The sequence below is a fragment of the Dromaius novaehollandiae genome, chromosome 17 (genome assembly GCF_036370855.1).
Source record: "Dromaius novaehollandiae isolate bDroNov1 chromosome 17, bDroNov1.hap1, whole genome shotgun sequence".
NCBI classification, from domain to species: Eukaryota; Metazoa; Chordata; class Aves; order Casuariiformes; family Dromaiidae; genus Dromaius; species Dromaius novaehollandiae.
Genome location: NC_088114.1, coordinates 4,844,483 through 4,863,212, shown reverse-complemented (window position 1 = coordinate 4,863,212; position 18,730 = coordinate 4,844,483). Strand labels below are relative to the sequence as shown.

Below are 18,730 nucleotides of genomic sequence, written 5' to 3'. Positions count from 1 at the left end.
CGCCCGGACTCACGCGGAGGAGCGGAGCGGGGCCGGGGGGCGGTGGGCCGGGAGCCGCGGGGACGGGTGCCGGGGCCGCGGCGGCTCGCGGGCAGGCGGGAGCCCACGCGCTTCTGACGGGTTGAAGTTTCTAAATGTCAGACCGTACCATTTATGCCTTCATTTTTCTTATTTATTTCAGCCATTATACAACCAGCCTTCCGACACCAGGCAGTACCATGAAAACATTAAAATGTAAGTATGTGGCAGTAAAGGCTATTTTAAATGTCAGGTTGTACATTAGGCTGGAGCGGGAGGGATGCTAGCGTGCGCCCGGCCCCTGTTTCCTATTAAGGCTGCCAAGAAGCAGCACGTACCCGTTCAGAGCTGCTGCTGGTGCCTGGAGCAGCCCAGCGTCCCCGGGAGCCGGGGCGCTCGCGGGATGCCAAAGGTGCGCTTTGATTTCTCGCGGGGGAGCGGGTCCTGGCTGCGCTGGCAGAGCGCCTTTGCCTTAGTTGAGCGGGTTCGGCGCAAGTTTGGAGCGCGCTTTTGCGTGCGGGAGCACGTATCTGAGCCGAGGAAGGACGGGAGCCGGGCTTTCGGGAGAGGGGCCAGCACGGCGCGGGCCCCTGTGCTTGCTTCCGAGCGATGCTCATGCCCACGGGTATTTTGGAAGGAAATGAAATGTGAGGCGCTTTTCTTTTTGTTTATTTTGCACGTACTGAAGTACAAAATCAACTGCCAGCTTGTGTGTGTGCGTGCGTGCAGGAAAGGTAGGGCGAAATTAAAAGCTGCAATTACAGCTAGGTTTTCGTGAAGCACCTCTTGAATGCCTAAGAACCACTGGTGATGTCAAAGACACTTAGACTTAGCAATTGTGTAATTTATGACTTATCATCTCAATACACGATTTAATCATCAACTTGTATTTAATAACTACAGTGACTTCCTGACGTAGCAGAAATGTAATAGATAATGAGAACAGTGATAATTGTGATTATTGTTGGAAATTTTAAATAATCAAACCAGATCTGAAACTTGTATCTGGCTCGAATGCACGGCTGACTGCTCTAGCCGGGCTGCTCGCTGCTGTCATGGCAGGGCTCGGTCCGCTGATGATAATCGTCTTGAATAATCCATCGACAAAAGTTAATAACCTTTTGCTTTCGGCAGGGTGTTAATTGACGCCGGGGGGCCGCAGTGATGGGGTTAGCGTTCCCTGCTCTCCCGTCCCGCTGCCGGGGCTCGGGAGGTGCGTTGCGTTGGGTGCTGCTGGTGGCTAACGCTGCCCGTCCCCAGGGCACTCGGGGAGGAGGAGGAGGGTCTGGTGAAACGCTCAAACCCGGCGTCGTGGCGAGCCTTTCGGTACCTGGGCAGGGCTGGGGCCGCGTGCTGAACGCGATGGCCGCGTGCGTCGTCCCCGCGTGCTGCGAGCGGCCAGGGCCCGCACGCTCCCGCAGCGTGGGGAGGCATCTTCCCCTTTCGGAGGGTCAGAGGGACGGAGAGCGTTGGCGCGGGGAGGGAAAGCAGATGGAGGAATTCACGGGAAGCGGTTTCTTTTCCTGCTTCGGAGACCTCTCGGTGGCTCTCAGCTTCCAGACACTTCCTTTGCGTCTTCCCCTTTCAGCTCATGCGGTCGGCATGCTAGGGCTCCCTCTTCCCTCCTCCATACAGCCCCGTTTCTGACCTTCTCGTTCCAGGATTTCAGTTTTAGAAAGGGATTAGGGCATCACCTGTCACCAGCAGCCCGTCCCGAGGGACCGGGCAGCCCGCGGCTCCGGGGACGCCAGCAGACCTGCCCTTGGCAGTGCCCGCACCTCGGATTGCTCAAGCTTGGCAGACCTTGCCGGAGGCCTCAGGCAGGGCCACCCCGGGAGTTTGACGTTCATGGGCTTTGGCTCGGGCCTGCTGTTTTTTAAGCTCTCTGGCTATTGCCTTCGATGGACGCAATGCCGCGAAGGCAGCTCTGGGTGCAGGGAGGTCATAGGTGCACGCAATTAAAAAAGCAAACCAAACCAGAGCAACCCACTCCACCTTACCGATTCCACCCGGTGCAGATGACGATCCTGCTCTTGGGAAGAGCCCTAATGCCTGGCGGAGGGCCGGTGCTCCCTGGGAGAGCCTCGCAGCCCACTTTGGGCACGTTTTGGTGTCAGTTCAGAGGGCCAAGGATGGAGACACGATCCTGCACAGAACTGCGTGCTGGCCCGAGGAGGGCACGTTGCACGTGACTTACCCTGGCAGCAGGGACGTGTGGGGGCCACCATCTCTCCCGCTCCCCCTCTTCTCCGGAAACGCTCCCTGGCCGGTGCAAGCCGGGCGCTGAAGGTGGCAATTGCAAGCTGTTAGCTAGTTAAAAGCTAGTTAGGAGTTAAAAGTAGTTCCAGATCCTTCACCCACTCTCCATTCCCCTGCCAATATTTGTGGTTTCGTGATCACATTTTCCTGTGATTTAAATGATTTCCTGTCCTTTGTTGCTGTGTGACAGACAGGCACAAACACGAGGGAACCGACTGCGCAGGGCAGGAGTGAAGCTGCTAATGAAACGTGAAGTGCTGTCAAAAGCAGCTTCTAGGGCCTTTAGAGCAGGTGTTGCTCTCCAGACCTTCACTTTCAGGCCTCTGTGGGGTTGTTTAAGCCCACAGTGGGCCCTCCTCCCTTGTGGCTGTAGCGGTGGTGGTGATGAACTGCGGAGAGGTTGGAGCAGGCAGTCTCAGGGTTAATGTTCACTGTGATTAATGCTGCAGAAATATGGAGAGGAAACCACACGTTTTAATAAAAAGCCTCCATCTCCTCCTTCCAGAAACCTTGCAATTAGCTGTCTTCAGCTGTTATTGATGCCAGCCAAGTGCATTCGCAGATCTGGGTCAGCGAAAGGCCCTTGAGCTATCTGGGTTCCAGATGCTTTCTTCCTTTGACCGAGGGCCTGTCCCAGAGGTCCTGGAGTCTGAATTTTGCTTTGCTACCTGTTGATGACCGTGTGAAGAAGTTGGTGTGATCTGTTCTCCCATCCCCTGTGTCCTGCTGCACATTACAGGATATTTGGGTGGCTGGGAGGCAGATATTAAAAGCAAGACTTCAGTGACTCTTGGAAGCAAGTATTTCAGGGTGCTTTCTCCGAGAGGAAAAGGTATTAAACGTCTGCATTTTGACCAAATCATGGATGTTCAGATCGTACCCACAACTTTTCCTCTGGCTGCATTTGAAGATATTTTTTCTTCTTTCCTCACTCTTAAAATGTTTGTGCTGTCCTACGGTAGACAAGCAGCTTCCACTCTCTAGCCTGGAGATGGCACTTTCAGTAGGAGATGAAGTAAATGAGCTGGGTGCTTGGAGGGATCAGCTGGATGCATTAAAGCACTGGACGGACAGCTACCAGGACACCACAGGTTATATTCTGCTGAGCTGTAATTGAATGCAGATTCTTCTGAACGACTTAAGCATAAGCAAATTTAGCTATAGTGAATAACACTTTTGGCACGCTGCTGAAAAATAATCTAGCCTGTGATTCTGTCCACGAGATCTCATTGTAAGATGGCTCTGTTGTGCTAAAGATAAAATCATACCACGTGGAGTTGATTAGGTGCCTCGTACCTGGGCATGGAAGGATGTTCAGGCTGTTTCTATTCGATTTTTTTTTTTTTTTTACACTTTTCCTGGGACAGATTTTTTTTTCAGTTGCACATTTGCAAGTGTCAGGGGGACGGCATGGGGATATCACAAAAGCCGTGATTCCTCGATTTCTCTACAGTGATATTCTTTGTGCTGCAACACTAGTTTAATTCTTCCTGCTTGTTTGCTTTGCTTTTCAATTGGGATGAGTCACTTATGCTAATAGAGCTGGCAAGGAAGTTACAGGGAGAATTTCTACTCTTCCTAAAATGTTACCAGAGTCTCTTATTTTCATGGAGTTTTATGGCCTGTCTCCTGTTCAGTACAGTTAAAATTAATTTCATGCCCCAGTTCATTCCACTGTTTGCAATTTCAAAAGCTTTTAAGTCCTATTTAACCGCCTTGCTGTGTTCTGTTACCCGTCTGCTTGGGTCCATTTGGTTCACCTACAAACGCAGGCTTCGAGCAAACCTGCTTAATTTTGTATGCTACATCTGCTGCGTGAGCTAAGGCACTGCTGAGTGGTTTGTGCCGAAGACTTGACCTACCTTAAAATCATTTGTGGTTTGATGTGTTTGAGATACCTGCTTTGTTGGAGGAGATGCTACTCTGTCATCAAGAAAGAAGAGAGCAAGGCAATGTTTAAAGTCCCCCTCGTTTTGATGGGGACACCGTGGGCTTTGCCCTGTGGCTAGTTTGGTGCGTGCTGTCTTTCACGGTGAGAGTTGCTTGGCTTTGAGACGTATTGCCAGGCTGCTTCGGGATCTGCCTGGAGGTCATGTGCAATGACCAGAGGCCACTGGAATGATTCTATGCAAGTTTAGGGGTCTGCAAAGTCTTCTCATTACTTTTTTTAGACTTTGCTGAAATACAGCAATAGATGCAAAGGGCACCTAATTCTCCACTGCTTCAGCACCATTGCATCTCCTCTGGGTCTCTTCATTGCAGTATTTTGCCAGCTGGATGTAGAGGGACGAGAGCCGCCTCTCATATCCCACCTGAGCAATTTTGCTTATTCTTCAGACTCCTGGCACCCAAGGTATTAACCTTATTTCCTTTGAGTGTTTGAGAAATGACAAGATGTTGTTCACAGGATCAACTACCTGCTGTCTACCTGGAGAGATGTTCTCCAAGGGGGCCTTCATCTCTCCCTCAGTAGATTTTTATTCAGTCGGCCATGAAAAACAGCCTGGTAGGACTCTCCTCCCTCCCTTCCCCAAGCAGTCATGTTGAGATCATAGTCTGTGGGATTTGTGTTTGAAAGCAAAATATGCACTTCTGAACCTTGAAAAAGCATGCAGAAGGAAAACTGGAGAACCCAGGGTAAGTACGCGCAAGAGGCTGTTTGCTTCAAACCTGCTGTGCTGAAACACAGAAATATTGGGGTGAAACCAAGTTGTGTTGCGTTGCCTTGAAACGCTTGCAGAGGTGTCAGAGAACCAGGGTCTGAGTTTGTGGTCGCAGCAAATGGATCGAGGTTTATGTGATTCTGGTTTTCTTGTGCTTGTAGATCCAAGGACAGCAAAGCTGTGTGTACTGGCAGTACTTGCACGTCGATGTGGCTGAGTGCTGCTGATGGCTTTTTTGGGGATGAACCTTGCCTCTGCGGAGCTGAAATCATAAGTCCAAACTCTCAGACAGGTTTAGGGGCTTCTGAATAACTTTTCTTTTTCAAATGCCTCTTCCTGTTTCCAAAAGAGCAGAACAGTTTCCTTCTGAAAATCTACTAACTACAGCCTTCCAAATTGTTTGTCACTTTGTAAAATTGAAGTCATCTTTTCATTACTGGCTGTTTTGTTTTCGGGTTTTAGTAGCAATGAATTGCCTCTAAATTCATAGTACAAGCCTGACGTGTAACACAAATGCTCTTCCAAACCCTGTCACTACTAGCACATTCTCTTTCAGGTCTTTTTATTAAAGCTTGTAGACATTTTCCTCATTAGAAATTCACCTAGCAGCTCCCCGCACATCCCATTCAAGGCTTCTCATCTCTTTTATTCTCTGTTTCCATGTGCTAGGGCAGAAGTATTACCTTGTGATGAATGACTAAATGACAGAGACGCACACTGCAACCTTCTCCCTGTTTCTCTTGCCAGTGCCGAGGCAGGTGCTGGTTTTGCGTGGGCCACGCTGAAGCGCCGGGGCTTGCAGTATCAGCGCAGGCTATAGGGAAGGGCGAAGGCGTAGGACGTGTGCCCGACTGTGATCGCCAGAAGTGCTTCTGCACTCGCACTTGTCCCATTTTGGTCCTAAGCTCACAGATGCTGAAGAGAATGGACATTAATTTCCAATTTGATGTTAAGAACGGTGTTTGGGGATGTAACAGCTGCCCAGGGGAGTCCTTTGAACATCTCTCAGTGGGAACATCTTCACCAGGGGATGGTCCTGCAGGGAACTGGTCAGGCTGTGCTAGGGCTCAGCCATTATAGGCTTTGATAACAAGGATCCCAAGTTTCCCAAGGCATCTCCTCCTTGGAGCACAACAGTCTCATGTGGACCGTGAGGTGGATTACTAGCACAAACTTTTTCATGCCATTAGTGGATGAATTATACTGAATTATACTGATGGCGTGGGAGCTCTGGAGCTGAATGTGTTTTGGACCTGCAGGACGTGGTCAGGGGAAGCTGGCAGACCTCCGAATGGCTTCTTTCCCTTCACTATTGTTTCTGGGCACGAATGTGGCTTGCCTGACTGTACACCCAGAGTTACATAGCTCTGTCGCTCTATTTTCAGTGGCAGTAATGGTGCTGTTGGTTTAGTCCATCCCAACGCTCAAAGGCTCTGGCATGAATTAGCTAAAGATCTTCTCTTTTCTTCCCCAGAAAGTGTTTCTGAGTGTTGCAAGGAAACTGCTCCAGGGAGTTGACTTTTGGGGGAATGCGATTTGCCTTGGGGTTAATAGGTTATACTATATCCCCAGGTGCAGCTGTGTGCTCCAGCCATTTCAGATCAAGGAAATGAATGAGTGGAATGACCCATGGAAAGGATGACCTGCTCCCTGCCCTCTCTGCAGGGCATCTTGCAGCCAGAGATGTAGGAAATCGGAGACAGCCCTGAGCTGCGGCATGGTGCAAGGAAGCTCAGGAGCAGGCATACCTGGAGACACGGGAGGCACCCGTTCCTGTACACACGGTGCTTCTCTTTGTTCCCTCTTGGTCAGTTTAACCTTGGGGCGTTCTTGCTGTGCTCCATGGATCCCATGATTTAAAGATCTCCAGTCTCGCTGGCAACGCTTTGCTTGGCTCGAGTTGCCAGAAGGCTTCTCCGTTTCCGGCCCTTGTCTGCATGATAAATCTCACTGTGCAATTGGTTTGCCAGCTGCTCACAGTCTCGTTCCCGTCACTCTTTGCAGGCTTGATCCCTACTTTGTTTGCACAGGCTCTTTGATGAAAGACGTTCCTGTGTAATTAAATACCCATGATTAGTTTTGATCAAACAGCAAACTTCTTTTCATCTCTTCTTGCACTGGCTCAAGGTCTGTGCAGGCAGATTTGGCCAGGTGTGCTGCACTACGTCGAATCTGTCTATCCTTGGGAGCCTTCTCCTAATGTTTTGGCAGCGTCCACATATATGTACACACCAACACGGACACGCATGCGTGCGCACACATCCTTTTAAGATCGCAACCTCCAGAAGGATTCCAGCCAAGTAATTCACGTGGACCTGAGCCAAGTAACTCAAAAGTCGGAGTTACGGATTCTCTCCTTGACTGGCTCCATTGTGAAAGTCAAAAAAACAAAAACAACCTTGTGCCAAGCCAGTTAAGGTGGAAGTGGCTGCTTTCAGAGGGCTCCCTTGCTCCCTTTGCTCTGCGCAGAGTGCGAGATGTATTTTGCGTAGGTACTCGGTGGCTTGGAGTTTGGCTCTGGGAACCAGGCTCAGGTGTGCCTGGCCCTTGAAGCGGGGGATTTGCCTCTCCCGAGAGCCGCTGCCGTCCCCGACTTGCAAACAAATGGGCCAAGTTCAGCAAGGAGAGACAACCTCGAGGCGTTCGCAGAGCGGTTAGGGAGGAGGAGAAGCCTTGGGCTCCGGCACTTCTCATGCCGTAAGGCCGTACCCCTTAGCGCGGAGTCAAGCGCGGCTCTGAGCTGTGATTTCCAGGGCTTTATCCGGTGGCCGAGAGCTTGGCAGTGCTGTTGTCTTCATGTCTCTTGCAGGGCAGATTCCCACCTCCCCGGGCTCTGAGGCAGAAGGGCTGGAGATGTCTGTTTCTGGGGATCCCCAGTACCCCTAAAATTCAGCGCCTCTTTACAGAAGACCGAGGTGGTTGTTTAACATTCACGGACCAATCTTGCCCCTCTCCTCTGAAAAGGACGGTGCAGAGGAAGTGTAGGAAAAGCTCCTCTGGGGACTGAAGGGGTGGAATAGCTTTTGGTATGGAGAAGGTGAATGAACATGATGTCCTCAACCTTGGAAAAGAGCTGCCTTTAGAGGGAGGTGTTAGACATGTATAAAATTGGGACTGTGCTGGAGCAGGTGAGTGGGAATTGCCTATTCCTCGTGTCACAGCAGCAGGTGCCAGGGGATGTTGAATGAAAGAGCAGGCAGAAGCGTTAAGCCACCAGAAAGGAGGGCTTTTTTCCACAAACGCATCAGCCAGGCGTGGAGCCTGCAGCTGCAAGGTGGCAGGGAGGACAAAAATGTGGATGGACTTGAACAGCAAGCAAACAAGCTCGCAGGAGGGAGGCCCATCAAGGGCTGTCGAGCACAAGGATGTGGATACGCCATCTGGCAGCCCCGAAACCCCAGATTGCCAGAACCGGGGAGGGCTCAGCGTCTTGCTGGGTCCATCCGAGCTTTACGCTTGCTCCCTCAGCAGCTGCACGAGCACCGCCAAGGACAGAACGAGGAGCTAATGCTTTGGCCTGAACCAGGATGAGCGTGGTGTATGTTGCTTCTGCAACACAGCAGTACTTAAAACCAGCCACGAGAGTCACTGTTGCTTTACCTAAAGAGCCTCTCTAGCCCTGTGCTTTCTCGTTGTGGATTGCTTGATTTCTTCAAGTCACCGGGGCTGTGCAGGTCTCCAGATACCGTGCTTTTCTCACGCACCAGCAAACTGCAGGTGGGGAGTTGCAAGGTGACCCTCCCTTGGTGAGGATGAGGAGGAGGGTCAGGGCGTTACAGCAGCGCCCTTGCCGACGTGCAGCTCCCATCGGTTCCTTCCGTGCGAGGCTCCGGCTGCAGCAGCGGACAGCCTTTACCTTCGCTGGCCGCGCCGCAGGAATTCTGCCTCGCTGTTTGATCTGCCCAGGGAGCACAGCGTGTGCTCCTGAGACATGTGGCCCGAATTAACCTCTCCGCAAATGGTTTCTAAGTAACCGTGGTACATGTATCAAGATAAACTGTGAAGCGTATTTATATTTACCGAGATTGTATTAACCTTTGAAAGGTTGACCTTACGCAGAAGAAGATAAAGTGACAAAAACATTTAGGGCATGAGGGGGTTTTGTTGTTGTTTTTAATCCTTTCACTCTTTGATTACTTCAGCCCTGGCAGCGGTAAATATGCACTTGCTTTCAAGGCATTCCTGATTTTTACAGCTGCAGAGCCATTAAGTCTTTGCCTGTATTAGTATTCTCAAGGTCAGCCGTAATGCAAAACTCGAGACAACACATCAGCTGGGTAAGAGCCTCTAATTTTCTTCATTTACTCTCCTGTCTCCTGAGTTTTGCGGCAGACCAGGCGGCAGCAGCGTCGAAGCCCCTGCGTTGCTCTCGGACGTCGCCCGGGCCGGCGCGTGAAACCTTTTCATGCATTTGTGTTTTATATTCCGCTCCCCTGGAAGGGAGCGTGGGCTGTCGTGTGCAGCTGAAATTCCCGGCGCCCGGGAGCTGGGCAGCTGAGGAGTGCGACCGGGGCCCTGCCGAAGTCATCCTCATTAGCATCCCTGCAGCAGCTTCCCAAAGTCACAGTTCCCATTGGAATTAGAGTAAACAAACAAACAAGGGGATTGTGTCTTTTGGGCACGGTGTCCTGTCGGAGCTCGTTCACGCGGAACGGAAGCCGCGGAGCAAGCGCTGGCAGCCGGGGTGCCCGGAGGGAGGGATCGCGGCACCGGAGCCGGCCAAGGGAGCTCGCCGGGCGCCCCGCGAGGAGCCGGGACCCCGTCCGCAGCGCTCGGGGGAAGAGACGCGAGCGGAGGAGGCTGCAGGGCCAGCTGGTGCCCGGGGCTGGCAAACGGCGCTGGACGCGGCTGGACTGACCTTGCCTCCCTGCAGCTCCGTGCCTCGGTTTCCCTAGCCGTTAAGGCAAGTGACTGCTGCTTCCCGGGAGATGAGTGGTGAGGTTTAATGCAGCGCTTGCCTGCAAGCCGCTTTGAGGCTCTCGGATGGACGTGCCGTGGACACAGAGACACCAGGCAGTGGGGTTGTGCGATCCCGCAGGGCGAAGCCTTTTGGCAGCGATGTTGTGAATGCGTCTAATGAGGCAGCCTCGCTCTTCACAGCGCAGCCCGCGCCGACGGTGGGGCCTTTGTGAGCGTACCGCCAGAAGCAGCAAGGGCAGAGAAAGCCCCTCGGCACGGGTTTCTTATTTTTCCCCCCTCGATCAGTGGCACTTTGATTTCCGAAACAGAATCAAGGGACGTTTTTTGATACTCAAGCCCGTGCTCAAAAAACCATCGTGGATCCAAGTGCTCGCGATGTGCGGGGCCGCAGAAGCCTCCAACCCCGTCTTTGCAGGGGCGAGAGTGCTGCTGGCGCGCTTGCCGCCTCGAGCGGGAGCACCGGGGATTTGGGTTGTGCGCTGATGGCTCGAGCTGGGCCGCGGGAATCTGCTTCCAGCCGTTAGCTGCTGTTTGCATCCGTAGGAGGAGCTACGAGGGCCACTTGCTCGCTCTGCCTTGGAAATCAAGGTCTATTTTTGCATCAAAGCGTTCAAGGCAAAGTCAAAGGGAATGAAGATGTAGCGTGGCTTAGCCGGAGCTCGGGGACTCTGCGGGTACTCAGTACTTCTCGTAGCTAATTAAGAGGGGAAAGCAGAAGGTTGCGAAGTCTTAACGGTACGATTCGCGCTAAGAATCAAATCCAGCGCGTTTCTTCCGTAGTAACCCAAAGCGCTCGGGTGGTGCCGGGGGCCCTGGCCGGCTGGCGGGGCCGCGAGGGCCGTGGGAGGGAGGGGAATGAGGAAGCAGCCTGGGTGTATTTTCGTTTTGCTAAATCCTGCAAAGCATGCCCACGTGAGAGGGACTGTTAAGTTCCTGATCCGTAATTGCATGCTGCAACTCGGGCTTTAATCGGGATAAAAGCCTTCAGGAAACTCCTTTGCCCCCGGTCTCTACCTTTCACCTAGAGATTTTATTGCTATAAATATTAATAACAGGGACAACTGAAGAAGCTCAGCGCTCAGGTTCGTGCAGCCTCGCCAGCTCCTTGCCGCTTTGGTGGCGTTTCTTTCCTGGGAGGTTTTTTCCTGCCCTCTTTAAAAAGAGAGAAGAGTAAGGCAGCAGGGAGGAGCCCGGGTGAACGCCGGGTTGTTTGTGGTTGTAGCGGCTGGTTTCTCTCTCGAGGTCCCAATTCTGCAAGTGGCTGAACTTTCCTGGCTGGTTTGTTTGCAGCTTTGTTAGGCACGGCTCCAAGAAAGCAAGAGGTTAGGAGATATGTGCTGTAACCGCTGCTGCAATCCTGCCTTCTTATCAGCTCCCTGGAGCCTGGGGGTGAATAACCCGGTGCGAGCGCGTGTGCGCTGGCAGCTCCCTCGCTGCGGCTCTGCGGGCCGGGGAGCCGCCGGCCGCGGCTCGGGGCTGCGGTGCGACCTGCCTCCTGCCCTGCAGAGGTTGGGCCCAGCTGCGCAACTGGACCTTCTCTCGCGACCCCGTTGCCTTTTTGCAGAGCAAAATGCATTAATATCAAGAAGCAGCCTGGCCCGCGGGTGAATGCAGCGCCAGCCGCCTGCGTGCAAAAAGACGCGGTGCTTTGTGCAAAGGCTGAGCCTCGGCGCGGGGCCCGGCACGCGTCTGCTCGCAGCCCTGGTGTCAGGGAGCCGTGCGCGTTGCTGCAGTCGGGCCCGTGCTCACGACCCGGCTCAGGCAGCCCGTTCCAGCCCCGAGAGCGACCGATGCTGATGTCTTTACGGGCAGTTTAAATGGCAGCATCCCCCTGGCCACAGCGTCTGCAGGGCTCCCGCTTAGTGGTGAGCTCCTAAGAAACATTTGCAGGGTTGGGCGTTCACCAACTTGGTCCTTCTCCTCCTCAGCCCCGGCTTTGCCAGCAGATGCGGGTGAAGCTTCTTGCTCTTGAGAGTTTATCTAAAGTTTGTCTTTCTCTGAAGCTGGCGCAAGGTCCCCAGATAACTATATTTACTGAGCTGAAGTTGATGCAATTCCAAGTTAAGGTGGAAACTGCTTTGCTGGATCCCAAATTGCGAGCTGAGTGAGCAAGGCTTTGAATTTTAACAGGCTCATTAATTGCCTCTTGTCTTTTCTCCTTTTCAGAAACCAGGCAATGCGGAAAAAGTTAATTTTATACTTCAAGAGGAGAAACCATGCTCGCAAACAGTGGGTAAGTGATTCCTCTATATCTTAATTTGAACGTACAAAGCAGAGTAATTCTTTAACGCCAGAAAGAAAAGGGAGTTTTTGAGCGCAGTCGTGCCGGTGCGCAGCATTTTGCCCATTGCAAAAATCTGCTTCTGGGGCAGGCTCAGGTGCCAGCGTCAGCATCCCGCGTTGAAAATGTTGCAGATTTCATTGATGTCTTTGGTGCTGTTTTTGGACAGAACTGCTCTGGCTGGGAGGAATTGTTGGAAAAACTCTAAGCAAGAGCCCTGGGAAGTGGTTTGAAGGCTCTGCCTGTAAAAGCAGCTTTCAATGAGGCTGTTTATGCAGACATTGCTGAGCCGGTGATCAGATAATTTTCTTGTTTATGGTGAATAAAGGCATGTTCCTTTTCTTTCCTGTGTTCCTTTTTTTTTTTTTTTTTCTTTTTTCCATTTTGTAGCAACCCTCCAAAAGCCACAGGTCTTGCGCTGGGACGGTTGTCTCTCCCATTTGTGTTTGTTACTTAGTCTTTTTCCTGATAAAAAGTCTTCCAAATCTGCAGAAAAGATGTAGTGGATTACACGGGCCTTGAGCCTGGCCCAGTGGGACAGCCCGGTGTTGCCCAGGACGCCCCCCCAGCCAAAAGTGGTGACTTCTGCAATTGTGCAAAAGTATCGATATTCCCTTCCTCAAAACGGAGATTGCAACGTATCACGTGGTTTTATTGGAAGCAGAAGGGAACTAAACAGGAGCTGCCTTCTGGCAGAAGCGACCAGCTACTGTGCTAAATCGAGAACGAGTCGCTCTGTTGCGAATGTCAAGGAGCTGAGGGAGAAAAGTTTAATTAGGCTGCAAGAGCACGGTTCCTAAAATACGGCTTGCAGAAGAGTCGTCTGTCATGCAAAATAGGTAAATTTCTGCCAGCCGGTTTATTCAGTGTCCTTGAAAGGGGATTTTTCAGTTTAGGGAAGCGTTTTGCCTATTCTACAAAATAGGCAACATACGGTTGCTGAATTTGCAAAGTGAATGCATTTGCTGATTCTGTTTGCAAAATGGGTACGCTTAGCTATTTTTCTGCCTGTTTTGTAGCGGGCGCTATTTTTAGCGGAGCCCATCTACGCGCCAGCGTTTCTTCCCGGTTCTTTTGCTCCCTGGCGTATCGTCGCGGCCCAGGGCCGGACCGGTGCTGCCGGGGTCCGCGGGGCACAGTGGCTGCAGGGCCGCCCGGGGCTCTCCGCCGCCTGGACACTGCTTTCATGTCCTGGTGCCGCAGAGGAGGAGGAGGAGTTTCAGGTTTGGTTGTGAATGCTCGGCTGCTCCCCGGGCTCGCGCTCTGCCTCTCTGCGTGCAGCATATCCTGAATTTCTTGAATCCGGCTCCTGCCCGCTGAAGCCCCTTCTGCCCGCGGGAGCGATCCTGCAGCGGAGCAGGTTCCCGCAGCGCTGGGTTCGTCTGGGGCACGCGGTGACCGATCCCGGAGGTGCAGTGGGATCTATCCGCTGGCGGGCGCGAGCCCGAAGCGCGGGGCAATCCGTCCTCTCGCCTCGCTGCCAGCACGCGAGCGTGCGCCTGGAGAGCGTCGCAGAGCGTCACCTTTCCTATCCAAAAAACGCCGGAATTAAGACGGGAATTCTGGATAAAAATCTCTCCAAAGGGTCCCGAAGAGAAGAGGAGGAGGGAGAAGCAAGCGAGCATCCCGCCCGCTGCAGCAGAGCCCCGGGGATCGCGGGAGCCGCAGCCTCCAGCGCTGGCTCAGCCGCCTCGGGAAGGGCTCGTTTCGTTCCGGTGTGGGATGAAAACGTCCTCAAAGCCTCGAAGCTCTTCAGCGGACGGAGCCCTTGCTCCCGTGGAGCCGGAGCGGGCTGCAGGGCCCGTCTGCTTTTCCGGGAAGGCAAACGGCGTTCCCAGCTCGGAGGGCTGGAGCGGGGCTCTTCCTCCCGGCCGCGCCGCGGGCTACCGGCTGCCTCCCGGCGCTGAAGCCTAACAAACACTGCGGGGTCTTTTTAGCCTCTTTCCCGACACCGAAAGCGTGCGGGTGTAGCGGTGCTGCTGGAGGACGGGAGCTTGTGTTTGTCACCCGGCGGAGATGGCACCGCTGCAAGAGGGCCCCAAGCGCGGCATCTGCGCCGCCCCGGAGCTGCCGTGGTTTGTTCGCGTTACCCATCGCTTCTCGCCCGTGACGCGAGATTCCTCTTGGCAGGTTTCGCGGTGGCTTATTTTTGTTCTCGTTGCTCGCTTTCGTCTTGCGGCGTTTCCTCCGGCTCCCGATGAAGCCGGAGCGAAGGCTGCGCGTCCGCGGGGAGCAGGGAAGCCTCCGCTCCGGGGCTGCGAGTGGGATGCGTCTGTCCGCGGGAAGGCATTAGTCTGCGGCAACCGAAGGGCTGGAGGTGCTCTGCCGGCGTCTGCTTGAGGAGCTCCTGGCGTCACCGGCTGCGTCCCCCTGCTCCGGTTGCTGCCGGGTCCGTGGTCGCCGGTGAAGACGGCAGCTGGCGGCCGTGGTCCTGCTGCTGCTGCGGCTGCGTGGCGTGACCAACCCGGCCGGTTAGGGGCGACCAGCTGATGGGAAGTCGGGTGTTCCCATCGACTTTGTGGGTTTTGCCTCAGCCCTTTTTTTTGTCTTTTGGTTAATGAGAGAGAGCGAGAGTAGGGCAGAATACATCTGGGAAATCCTGCAGCTTCCGACTTCCCTCCAGCCGTAGGAAGGCCGTGGCGAGAGATGAGTTTCTTTCTTTGAAACCTCGGTTCCCCCGGTGCTGCTGCAGTGACTCGGAGGGTGACCAACCCGCCGCCGGGGCCTCGAAGCGGCCCGGGAGCCCCGCGCGGCAGCACGAGCGCGCGCGCAGGGAGGCGACCCGGGGTTTGCCATTGATTATTTTGCAAAGCGACATCTGCTTTCACTTCCTTATTTGGGGCCTCGAAGACATTTGTTTCGCTCAGAATGAAACCTTAAAATCCCCGCTGGCGGCCCAGCTGCTTTCGCACGAGGCCGGGAGAGCTCGCCGGTGTCACCGAGGGTGCCGCGGGCTCCGAGGCGCTCCGAGCTGAGCGCCATGGCCACTGTCCCCGCCGTGCCGCGGGCATCCCGGCCGGGCAGCTCCTAGGTGTGAACTTCACCTTTCCACGGTGAAGTCAACGCGGGCGACCCCAGCCCCGGGTGTGCGCGCCCGGCTTGGACAGAGAGGAGCGGGCGCTGCTGCCTTCTCCGCTCTTCCTGCGTCCCTTCCCGAGGACGGACGTGGCCTTCCGGAAGGGAAGAGAAGAGATGACTCATCGGCACTAAAGATGGAAAAGATACACTAGCTTTTGCTTGACCATTTTAAACGGGACGGAAGCTCAAGAAAGAGCACTGGGCTTGGACCCGCGCAGGGTCCGCGAAGGGGCTCGCTCCGTCCAGGCCTCCTGCGGCAGCCCGGCCTGAGCGGGGTCGGTGCAGGCGGCTGCCGAAGCCGCTGGTCCCTGCTGGGAAGGAGATCCAGGACCCGCGAGCACGAGGGTTCCCTGCTGGGCGTTTCTGATACGGATCAATGTCGGAAGAGTTAGGCCTGCTGGGCTTTGCAGGGGGAGGTGAGCTGAATCCGGAGGAGATAAGCAGTCGAAATTACAGCTGCTACTGATGGAGCACTTGAGAAGCTGAAAATCCTACAAAGGGGCTGAATGTGCTAGTTGCAAAAGAAAAAAACAGCTGCCGTCCCGAGAATCCCGTTTCCCCTCCGCGTCCTAAAATAAAAAAGCAATTCAGGGGCTTCCTTCTTGCGTTGCCAAAAACAGCGAAAGAAACGGCCCGCAGCTCTGTAAATACTGCTGGTTTCTTCCTTCCTCTCCGGGCACCTTTCCCTCCTCGTCCGCGGGGCATGGAGGGCTGCCAGTGCCGGCTGCCGCCGCTGCTCCGCTGCTCTTCCACGGCGGGCCGAGAGATGGGCCCTGCTCCGCCGGCGGCGCGGCGGCTGGCGACGGGGCTGCTTGGTTTCCTTCTCTCGGTGGTTTCCTCCGCCGGCTTCTCCCTTCTGCGGCTGGTGCGCTCATCTTTGCAGAGAAATCTGGCGTTTTAGCGTTGGTCAGTTGTGGAGGCGCTTTCTTTTGGTTAATTAATTTCTTCAGCTGCTGCTTTCCCGGGAAGGACTGGCAGTGCCATGCACCCAGGGTCGCTTTCTTGCAGCGTCCTTGCCTTTCTCCAGCTGGGTTTTGCTTGCAGCTGGTTCGGTTTTGGGCATCAGCTCCTGCAGCCCCAAGCCCTCCAGCTTCAGCTGCCCAATTCGAGCTGGCAAGCGGCTCTCCAGCACCCGCCAGCCCCGCGCGAGAGCTGCCGGAGCTGCTGACCCCGCTGGCTCGGGGGTGACCCTGTGCTAGCTGGCATCAGAGGGCTCCAACGTACACAGACTATTTTGTCTGAAATGTTTGGACATGATGGTAACGTGGAACGCATCACATTAGCTCTGACCACAATAACAGTGATGAGAGGGCCATGCAGGGCATGCACTGCATCCCAGCAGCGCTGTTATTAATAACAGCATTAAAGCTAATGTGAGCATTTGAGAGCTAGTCCTTTACAGCCACAGACTTGTCACGTCCCACTGGCTTCAGCAGGAGGGTGGTGCAGGCGTTGGAGAGCTCGTTCCTGGCGCCTCTGTCCATCAGGTTGGGAGCCCGTGCACGGCGTCACCGGAGCGAACCCGCCTCTGTCCGTCCGCACGCAGTGCTTTGGTGACGGAGCGAGACGCAGTGTGTTCGAGCAGCCGCCGGATGCAGCAGATGGGAGAGGAGCCGGGGCCTTGCTGGAGGGCAGGCGTCCGCGAGCCGGGGTGGTGCGCTGGGGAGAGCAGGGGAGACCCCTCCGTTTCGGGCTCTTCCTCCACTTGCCCTCTCCCTGCGCGTGGCCTTCCTTGCCTGTAACGGGACCTTATCTCCCTCCCTGGGACTGGGGATAGCTGAATCGAGCGGCGTAAGGAGTAATGAAGGATGCTCAGGCAGAAGGTATGAAGGCCGTGCAAAGCCCCACTGGGCCAGAGTCCCTGTTTTACCAGAGATCTTGGGCCTGGAATGGAAAAGGGTGAGGAGACATGATGGTTTGTGTTGAGAATTTACCCTTGGTTGATCCCGGTCCCTGCAGTGCATCTGTGTCCTACTAAACCGTGCTTCTCCGAGCGGCGTGACTCATGCTCAGCCTGAGCAGCCGTCGGGGAAAGACCTGGAGGAGCTGCTCCTTCACAGCCCGTCTCCTCATCTGCCTTTCTCACTTTGCCCTCTCAGGAACAGAAGTTTTGCCAGCGCTATGACCAGCTGATGGAAGCCTGGGAAAAGAAAGTGGAGCGCATCGAAAATAACCCCCGGCGCCGTGCCAAAGAGAGCAAAGTGCGGGAATACTATGAGAAGCAATTCCCAGAGATCCGGAAGCAGCGGGAACTGCAAGAGCGCATGCAGAGGTTAGAGGAGAAGCGGTAGGATGGGGCTGAGCTGGTATCGGACAGCCTTTCTCTTTTCTTTGTTGATGCTGTGGGATTTGATTGCGGGAAGAATTGCTTGGGGTGGCCGTCGCTGTGCAGGACCCATCTCTCCCCTTCTCTTGGAATAATTAGATGATGCACTAACTGCCGGAGCCAGCAAACAAACAACGTGCTGCTTTTTCCCCGGGGCGGCTCAGCATAGCACCAACAGAGGAGGAAAAATGTCGGGAATGTGGCTGCCCGTGTCCCCTCTGCTGTTAATTTCCTGGCGGGCCACATCAGAGCGCATGGGCAGGTCCCTCGTTCTGGCCACCTGACCAGGATGGGACTAACTAGCCATTTAGTGGTAGGCCCAAATAAAGACGTACGAGACTTGCAGATGGATTTGGTCATGTCAGTGATTTGGAACATGCTCGCGCTTTGATCAGAGCGTGGGCAAAGGGGAAAAACGTCTGCAAAGGTTACAGGAGTGACTGCAGAAGATAGGAAAGGAGCAGAGCATCCCATGGAAAGGGGTGTCCCCTGTCTCTCCCAGCCCTTTTTTTCTTCTTTAGCTCACTCTCCTTATTGAAAGCACAATTGAGGTCACGCTGTTTCCAGGCCAAGTGGAGAAGCAATTTTGTGATCTCCACCCTTCTCACTGAAAAATCCCCGTCCTTCCCATTTAAGCCACAAGGATTTTGCTTGGAGACACCTGATGTGTGCAGAACCCACATCCTTGTGTCCTTCCTCCATTCCTTGTGCCCTTCAAACAGCTGGAGGTGTCTGAAAAGTCCCTAATCTGCAGCTGGATTTGTTCTGTCTTAAAGAGAAGGGGAGAGATGGTACTGACAGGTGTTTTAAACTTTTGCCTGCTTAATGTGAAAAGTTTAAATTCCTTGGGAAACGGGGCTGTTATGTTGGGTGACCTTGCAGGGGGATAGATGTTGATGGATGGCTTTGATTTAAATGCTCCTGCGGCGTTTGCAAACCAGATGCAATGGCACAGTGCTAATTGCTCATCACTAAAGCTGGCGTGTTTATTCCATTGCTGCGGCGTGATGAGGGGAACACGAGAAAATATGGTGGAGCATGATCGGGTATGAAATGTCCTGCTGTTGTAATAACGCAGGATGTGGGTGTTAGCACAGGTAAGGAAGCTGGTTTGGGTCTCTCTAACTGTAAGCCCTAAACCTGCAGGTTTTTTCCTGGGGGATGGCGGTTTCTGCTGCAGTGGGT

At 54.1% G+C, this 18,730-nt stretch overlaps 1 protein-coding gene across 11 annotated transcripts in view; it reads left to right on the top strand.

Annotated features, from left to right (window-relative positions):
* Window positions 1–18,730, top strand: part of NCOR2 (nuclear receptor corepressor 2) — a 272,197-nt gene that overhangs the window by 154,701 nt on the left and 98,766 nt on the right. For 9 of the 11 annotated variants that reach the window (XM_064522029.1, XM_064522025.1, XM_064522030.1 and 6 more), the window contains 3 exons: window positions 182–234; window positions 12,027–12,093; window positions 17,319–17,506. In XM_064522029.1, the coding sequence (XP_064378099.1) occupies window positions 182–234; window positions 12,027–12,093; window positions 17,319–17,506 (308 nt within the window). The remainder of the gene's footprint in view (window positions 1–181; window positions 235–12,026; window positions 12,094–17,318; window positions 17,507–18,730) is intronic. The other 2 variants (XM_064522028.1, XM_064522027.1) reach the window with 1 other exon arrangement.